Here is an 8,884-nt window from a genome sequence, read left to right as displayed (position 1 = left end):
TGCGCCTGCGCCAAAATCTCCATCCTCCTTCTCCCTCCTCCCCCTTTGGCCCCTCCAAACTCGCCGCTAAGGCGCGCGCATGCGCCGTCGCCCCCGCGGGGCGAGCCGCTCCCATGCGCACGCGCCATTTTCACGCCTGCCGACGCGCCTGCGCACTGCCCGCCGCCCGCAGGTCTGGCCGGCGCTTGCGTGGTGGCACCGGCGAGGTGGGGGGGCGAGGAGGTGGAGGAGGAGGAGGAGGAGGAGGAGGCGGCGGCGAGAAGATGGCGACTTCGAACAATCCGCGGAAATTCAGCGAGAAGATCGCGCTGCATAACCAGAAGCAAGCGGAGGAGACGGCGGCTTTCGAGGAGGTCATGAAGGACCTGAGCTTGACGCGGGCCGCGCGGGTAAGAGGGTTGCCCGCGCCGACCCCTCAGGGCCGGAGAGAAGGGAGGGGGCGCGTGTCCGGCGCGTGCACGGGGCGGGGGGCGCGCGGCGGGGGCGGGGCGCGCGCGGCAGGGGCGGGGCTTGGCACGGCCTGAGGGGACAGGTGTCCCTACGCCCCAGGCGTCGTGGGCGGGACGGGTGCCCCCTCATCATCGATACCTGAAGGGGTACAGGTGTCCCTACATCATTGCTACCTGAAGTGGTGGGCAAGTGTCACAACATCATTGTTACCGTAGGGGCAGGGGCCTCTACATCATTATTACCTGGAGGGAACAGGTACCACTACATCATTGTTACCTAAGGAGGGAAAGGTGTCCCCACATCATTGCTCTCTGAGGGGACTAGGTGCCCTTATATCACTGCTACCTAGGGGAGACAGGATGATATTGAGCGCTGGGTGAACTGGGTGCTCCTTGCAGGCATCACTGTTACCTGGGGAGAGGGAATAGGCGTTCCATATCATTGGTGCCTGAGGGGGACAGCTGCCCCCACACCATTGCTACCTGAAGGGACAGGTGTCTCTACATCATTGTCACCTGTGCCCTCACTCCCTGTGTGTTTGGAGGACAGGTATGGAGACAAGATGCCCCACTGTCAGACCTCGGATGGAATAGGTATCCCTTTTGGATACCTGAGGGAGAAGTCTGGTGCCCTTCCCTGTGGGGACCTGAGGGGTTCAGGAAGGCAGACTGGGCTCTTGGAGCTTGGAGTGGAGACAGCTGCCCCTTCCACATGCAGCACATAGGGTGCGGTTCAGGTGATACTCCTCCCTCTAGGACAAGGGACAGCTGGCCACAAATGGCCCCTGGCCCTTCAGGACCAGGGTGGAGAAACAGTTCTTCCTCAGATGACTGGGTGGATTGGGTGTGCAGGGGCAGGCCAGGTTCCCTGCTAACCTCACCTGGGAAGCTGCTGTAGGCCTGAAGCAGAGGCTGGTCATGGCCGGGGTCAGAGGCCTGGTTCTTCTAGGTAACAGCTCTCTGGCAAGTACCACAAGGTGCCAAGCGCCTTGGGTCTTGGTGTACTCCGTTGTCGAGAATGTCTAGCAAGCCCTTCCTTGTGGGTCAGGAGAGGAGCATGCTTTGCACAGGTGGCAGTAAATCTCTTCTGTGACCCTGCAGAGTGGTGGGACCCCTGTTTTGCACCCTGGGGCCGTGGGGAGGGGTTGGGTGGGAGCTGCAGACACCCACCTCACTGGTTTCTTGATTTGGCCTCCAGTCTGTCTTAGGCAGACCTACCTCAGTGACATGAACCTCAGTCTCTGATTCCTCAGGTGGGATTTTGGGGTGATGTTATTTTTCAGTTAGTTGCTTGTTTCTCTTTGAGATCATAACCTCATAGACTAGAATGTGTGTCTTCATTTCCACGCATTTGTTTAGCATGTATCTTTCGAGTTCTCTCTGTTGGCCAGGTGCTGCCCATCCCTGCTCCATCAGCTCACAGTCTCGCTCAGGATGTGGTTGGTGAATGAATGAATGAATGAAATGAGAGCATGCAGTTTGAATGTCCCCCGTAAGTCAGGGCTTCCGAGGGCAGGAACGTCCACTTTACCTCGTCTCCAGCGGGCAGTGTGTGCTAGCATGCAGTAGGTGTCAACTGTGTATAGTATAACAGGAAGAAGAAGTCATATTAGGTTCATGGCAGTCTTCATGATTGGAGGTCTGGTTTCTGCTGTAGGATTGGAAGTGAATAATTGTTGAAAAGATATCTTTAAAATAATAGCTTTATTGAGATATAGTTCATATATCACATAATTCATTTGTGTAAAGTGTACAGTTCATTGGTTTTCAGTACTTTTACAGAGTTGTGCAACCGTCATCACTGTCTAATTCCAGAATATTTGCATCTCTCCCCAAAGAAACTCCATATCCATTAGCTGTCAGTTCTCATTTGCCCCTCCTCCAGCCCCAGCAGCCACCAACTTTTCTGTCTTTATGGATTTACCTGTTCTGGACATTTCATATAAATGGAATCATACGAGATGTGGCCTTTTGTGTCTGGCTACTTTCACTCAGCACGTTTTCTAAGTTCATCCACATTGTAGCATGCATCAGGAAACTTCTTTCCTTTTTATGGCTGAGTAATACTCCTTTGTGTGGATGGACCATATTTGTTTATCCATTTACTCATTGATGGATTCAGAAGAGATTTTTAAGATTTGCAGACAGTAGTGCCCTTGGCCCTGGGAACCACTTCCCATCTCTTTCCTCTCTCCCTCTGTTGCCTTTTTTTTTTACACTGGAAGTTGGAGAGGCATGGTGGGCTAGGGTCCTGGGCTGAGGCGAGCTTATACTAGATTTTTACAGACGGAGCAGTGCTATCTCTTGGGGGTGATCCTGTCCCTTTGGGGACAGTTGGCAATGACATTTTTGGTTGTCTCGACTGGAGGAAGGGGTGCTACTGGCATCTCGTGGGTAGAGAGCAGAGATGTTGCTCAACACCCTGCGATGCACAGACAGCTCCCACCACAGACAGTGATCTGGCCCCAGATGTCAGCAGTGCCAAGGCCGAGAAACCTTCAGTTTGAAGGAAACGTTGTGTGGGCAGGGGTGCAAGCTTTGCACTTGGGCAGATAGTTCAAAACTGCACCCACCAGTACAGCTGTGCCACTTTGGGCAGGCTGATGGCTTTTCGTGCACCTGAGACCAGGATGGGCAAGCTCGTTCCCAGCCTATTCTGGCCAGTACACTTGGTACATCTGCAGTGTCTGGTGCGGGTGAATGAACGCACTTGATGCAGGGTCCCCTCCTGCCCACTCTCTGGGGCTGCAGCCTTCCACGCTGCCACCCCCTGCCACAGGCATCAGCGTTTCACTTGCCCCTGTGAACAGGTGGGATGTGGCCCAGTCGGTACCTCCTCCTCTCAGGGGAATTCTGCAGCTCAGCCTGCCCACTCTGGGAGCCAGCAGGGCCGCTTGTGCCGACTCGGGTTGGCTCACAGTCCTCGGTAGTGATGGGCGTGCCCGCGGTGCCTTCCCATGTGGAAGGCCAGTTAGCCGGTGTTGAGCCTGATGAGTAAATCCATACTGTCACATCACTTGGGAGTAGGGACCCCAAGGACTAATTTGGGTGGGGGGATGGGGTGTGATGTCGGGGAAGCCTTTTTGAGTTTCAGGGTAGAGGGGTGAGTGAACAGGCGTTCCTTTCTTGTCCTCAGACTTGGGCAGCCTTAGGTGCAAGGAGGGCTGTGGCTCTCTGCTGTGTGACTTTGGTTAGATTTCTTAACCTCTCTAGGCCCCAGAATCCTGATCTAGAAAGTTAGGGTAGCTTGCTCATTTCACAGAATGACATTTTAAATTGCCCAGCACATCTCAGGGACTGTATGGGGTACTTGAGGGCAAGCAGCATGTGAGGACCATGCTCTTGGGGAGCTAGCATGGTTTTGGGGGGGCAGGAGAGAATTGCTCCCAATGAACAAAGCAGATGCTTGCAAAGAAAAGAAGCCAAACAATGTTCTAGGCCTGGCTGGGGTGGGAGGCTGACACCTGGACAGCAAGACACAGTCCTCTGTGCCTGGAGAGGGTGCCCCTTGTGAGGGAGGCGGGTCCAGAGGTCCCAAGGTGGAGGGGCTCGGTGAGGTGGGGATCAGGTCAGAGGACAGTGAGACCGGCATTGAGAGAAGAGAAGAGAGTGAGGCTGGCTCTGAGGGCGGGGTCCTGGGAGGGTTTGTGATGGTCAGCGGCCTGATCCTTGCTTGATTTGGTAGCGGCTTCATGTAGCTTGAGATGTAATTCCCTATACATTCAATCCACTTATGTAAAGTGTACCATTCAGTGGGTTTTTTTTTAATAGCATGTTCAAAGAGTTGTGCAACTATCACCAGTCAACTTTAGAGTATTTCCATTCCCCCAAAACGAAACCCCATCCCCATTAGCAGTCCCTCCCCATCCCCCTCCCACACCCCTGGCAACCACTAATCTGCTTTCTGTCTCTATGGATTTGCCTGTTCTGGACATTTCATGTAAATGGAATCATATAACATGTGGCCTTTTGTGTCTGGCTTCTTTTACTCAGCATGTTGTTTTTGAGGTTCACCTGAGTTATAGCGTGTATCAGTGTTTCATTCCTTTTTCCTAATTTTTCTAAAAATTATGGTAAAATATAAATGATCCACAATTTACCATCTTAACTGTTTTTAAATGTATATAGTTCAGTGGGATTAAGCCCTCTCACAATGTTGTGCAGCCACCACCACCACCCATTACTTCATTACTTATTAAGGCTGAATAATATTCCATTGTATGGATTTACCACATTTTGAGTATCTGTTCATTCATCAGTGGACAGTCGGATTGTTTCCCACCTTTTTGGCTGAATAGTGAATAGTGCTGCCATGGACGTTCGTGTCCCAGTGCTTGTGTGGACGCGGGTCTGCCTTTCCCTTGGATATATATGCTGAGGAGTGGAGTTTCTGGGTCAAATGGTAACTCTCTGTTTAACTGTTTAAGGCTGCTTTATGTCTTACATAGGTGGCTGTGGTCTGAGCAGGCATGGTGGTGAGAAGGGAGGCAGGCAGGCAATGAGAGGCCCCTGCAGCATCCAGGTTAGGGGATGGAGAAGGTGGCTTGAGCAGGGAGGTGGCTGTGGCAGTGGCCTGGAGTGGTGGATTTGGGTGATGTTTTGGCAGCAGGGATAACTGGATGTGTGGGTGGATCAGATGTGGAGGGTGAGAGAAGAGATGGGGGCGTGTCGCCCACTTGCCAGCGTCTCAGGACGCAGGAGGTTCTGCGTGTGATGGATCATTGAGCATCCCAGGGAGTGGCACCTGGGCCAGAGAAAATCTGCAGGCAAAGCAGTTCACAGTGGCCCATCCAGGGCCGCCAGCTCTAGCTGCACTGAAGGAGGGTGTTCTCGTGGCCCTACCCTGTGATGGGGGTGGCTCTGCACAGGCTGTTGGAAAATGGGTCCCTGGGCAGCAGGCACAGCGCAGTGGTGGCTCGGGTTAGCTGAGCGTGGAGGCCGCCCCTGGTCCTGGCCCCAGTCCTGGCTTTGGCACCGTTTGCCTCTATGCTGGCTGCTTCAAGTGTCTGGTGCCATCTGCAGCCTTGACACACACACATGCACGCAGGACTCGCCGAGCTGCTCTGTGCGCCGTCCCCTGCCTCCAGAAAGCCCCATCAGTGTCAGTGCTCTCCAGGTTGTGAGCTGCCCACCCGGTAGTAAGTTGAATGGGGTCTGTTAAGACGATCTGCCCTCATCATGACCCACATCTGTGACTATGATCTTATTTGGAAAAAAAGATTTCTGCAGATGTCATTGGGGTAAGGATCTCCAGATAAGATCGTTCTGGATTTATGGCCGTCCTAAATCTGATGACTGGTGTCTTTATGAGATGAGGAGAGGACCCAGACACGCGGGAGAAGACCATGTATGTTGGAGGTAGAGACTGGAATGGTGCAGCCCCGAACGAAAGATGTGTGGAGTCCGTGAAGCTGGAAGAGGCGAGGGAGGATCCTCCCCTGGGGCCTCCAGAGGGAATATGGCCCTGCCGACACCTGAATTTTTGATGTCTGGCCTCCAGAACTGTTGAGAGAATAAATACTTGTTTTACTGCCTACCCCCTTCCCCGTTGGTGGTCATTTGTGACGGCGGCCCCAGGACACCCTCCCCCCAGCTGAGACAGAGCCTGTGGAGTCTGGGTACCTTGCGGAAGCCACCTCAGGACGGTGGGCCTAGGGGTCGTCTGTGTGTGTGTACATCTGTCCTTCTCTGGCAGTTCATGCAGGTCATATTTTCCCCAAGGCCTCAAGTGCACCCTCCATTCACCCAGTATCAGGAACTGGGGACTCTCACTGTGTACTGAGCCTAGCAGTGATGGTGAACAAGCCAGAGAGACAAGAGCAGGAGCAAGGGCCCTGGGGCAGGAGGGGGCAACTTGTTGTCAGGAGCTGACCAAGAGTGAGATCAGAGTGTGCTGGGGGTGCAGGGCGAGGATTTTGGGTGGCGGTAAAGTTTGCCTTTTGCGCTTTCGGTGCCTGCTCTCTGCTGGGCACTATTTGGCTTTCACTCAACCCGCATTCTTTTTGTCAACCCCCTACCCCGACTTTCTGGAGGAGGTGTTATCTTTGCTATCGTGCAGATCCGGAAACTGAGGCCCAGAGCTGAATCCTGGTTGGGAAGAGACGGAACTAATATTCAGCCCTGGGTGAGCACACAGGATGTGTTTGAAACAAGGAATTAACAAAACAAATTAGAACCTTCTGTTGCTCATCAGAGCCTGCTTGGCCCCACTTGGGCCTTGGTTTCTCTGAAACGTGACTCAGTTACTCCAGCCACACCTACATTTCTCGTGACTTGGACCCAGAAATCCACATTTCCTGTCATTAATTGTTCTTGATATGGAGGTGGCGGCCTTGGAACTCCATCACACACACCTTTGTGCATGGCCCATGGCTCTTCTCCCCACGAAAGCCATGGTCTAGACCAGGCTGGGAGCCGAAGTCTCTGTGGCTAGTCTCAGACACGCTTTTGGGTTGATGTGACCAGTTGCCATTTGGAAGGAGGCTTCCTTCTGGGAGTCCTGGTTTTGTTCCGACCTTTCCATTCATGTATCCTACAGGGGACTGCCACACTGACCCTGCCAGCCCGGGGTCCTGTGTAGAGAACCCTCCTACGGCTCACGGCCAGCCCAGGGCCTCAGAACCATGCAGAATGATCTTTTAAAAAAATCTTTTTAGAAATAAAGATGAAATTTACATTAAATGAACCATTTTAATGTACAGTCCATTGGCATTTGGTACATTCACAGTGTGGTGCAGCCTTCACCTCTGTCTAGTTCCAGAACATTTCCATCACCCCAAAAAGAAACCCTATCCCCATTAGCAGCCACTTCCCATTGTCCCTCCCCCAGCTCCTGGCAACCACTAATCTCCTTTCTGTTTCTATGGATCTGCTTTTTCTGGACATTTCATGTAAATGGGTTCATACAACCTGTGGCCTTTTGTGTCCAGCTTCTTTCATTCAGTGTGATGTTCTTGAAGTTCACGTTGTAGCATGTGTCAGAGCTTCATTCTTTTTTGTGGCCAAATTACATTCTGTCATGTGGATGGACCACATTTAGTTTATTCACTACCTGTTGATGAGTATTTAGGCTATTTCCTCTTTCTCACTGTTATAAATGCTGCTTCTGTGAACATGTGTGTACAAATGTTTGCAGAAGCCCCTGTTTTCACCTTGTGGGCGTATGTCCGGGAGTGGAATTGCTGTATTGATTCACTGGGTGGTGGCCGGTGGTCACTGTGTGCAGTGGTGGGGCCCACCTGCTCTGGGAAATCCAGGAGGGCTTCCTGGACCTGTAGGTGTGGAACCAGGAGTGTCTACAGCTGGGTGAGGGGAAGATTTTACAGGCTGAAGGACAGGCATGGGTGCCGAGGGCTTAGTTCAGAGATCACTGTCTCACCTCCTTGACTGTGACCCTCTGTTAGAAATTTGTGTTTCATGACATTCCAGCAGCCACCAGCAAACATACCATTAGAACAGTTTTCTCCAAGGAGAGCAGCTCTCCCTGTGTGTGGGGAAAATTGATATAATTGGTTCCCTTCTGTTTATTGTAAAATGCCAGTGGGAACCCACTGAATTGATCTCTTAACCCACTAATCCAGGGCTCAGCAAGCTACGCCTGTTTTTTGTAAATAAAGATTTATTAGAACATGGCCACGCCCATTCATTTACACCTTGTCTGTGACAGAGTTGAGAGACAGAATGGCCCCAGGAGGCGGAGATATCTGGTGCTTTACAGAAGGAGTTTGCCAGCCCTGGGCCAATGGGTCTCACCTACAGTTTGAGCCCCACTGACCTAGAGCAACAGGGAAGGTTGGGAAGATGGTGGGGGGTGGTTCTGCCACTTTTAAGGGGTCTCTGAATTACCTCTGAGCCAAAGAATGCAAACTCCTGGGCTCCTCCAAGATTCCGCTTCTGCGGGTGTGGGTAGGGGTCTGAGTTCTGAGTGCCTTGCTGGGAGGCCAGGACACTGGGGTCACCAGGGCTGTGCCAGGCAGAGGGAGAGGGTCAGCCTTGGGCAGGAGGGTGAGCGGGCTGTCTGGCCCTTGGTTGGTGGTATGGTGGTCATTGTTGGTCCACACACCAGAGAGGCGTCTGCTGTGGCTGTCCCCAAGGCTAGCCCGGGGGCATAATGCCAGGTGACTCTTGTTTGTGCAGGGGCCCTTCCTGTCCTGGGCAGGGTTAATTAGGTTACTCCAGGTCAGAGCTGGGCCTTCACGGGCGTTGTGAAGGCTGAGCTCTGGTTCTCCTCTTCTGCTGTGGACGCCAGGATCTTTCTGGTTTCAGCTCAGTGGTATAGGCTCCCTTCAGTGCTGTTCAGTCAGACAAAGCAGTGGCACGTCAGGGGTCGGGATTTGGAGTCCTTGGTGCTGGGGATTTCCTTTTAAACAGGGACTCTCTGGAAACTGCCACGCAGATGTCAGGGGTAGGATCTGGCCTGGGAAGACTGGCCGGAG

The 8,884-nt window shown here is 52.8% G+C and overlaps 1 protein-coding gene across 8 annotated transcripts in view; it reads left to right on the top strand.

The window, feature by feature from the left end:
* Positions 1–177: 177 nt before the first annotated feature.
* CRTC1 (CREB regulated transcription coactivator 1) overlaps positions 178–8,884 on the top strand; it is a 68,786-nt gene continuing 60,079 nt past the window's right edge. For 2 of the 8 annotated variants that reach the window (XM_074350381.1, XM_074350378.1), the window contains exon 1: positions 178–389. In XM_074350381.1, coding sequence (XP_074206482.1) covers positions 264–389 — 126 coding nt within the window. In that variant the 5' untranslated portion in view covers positions 178–263. The remainder of the gene's footprint in view (positions 390–8,884) is intronic. The other 6 variants (XM_074350379.1, XM_074350383.1, XM_074350385.1 and 3 more) reach the window with 4 other exon arrangements.

This window comes from Camelus bactrianus, chromosome 22 (genome assembly GCF_048773025.1).
Source record: "Camelus bactrianus isolate YW-2024 breed Bactrian camel chromosome 22, ASM4877302v1, whole genome shotgun sequence".
Taxonomy (NCBI): domain Eukaryota; kingdom Metazoa; phylum Chordata; class Mammalia; order Artiodactyla; family Camelidae; genus Camelus; species Camelus bactrianus.
Note: the sequence above shows the minus strand (reverse complement) of the source record. Positions and strands in the feature narration are given on the sequence as shown.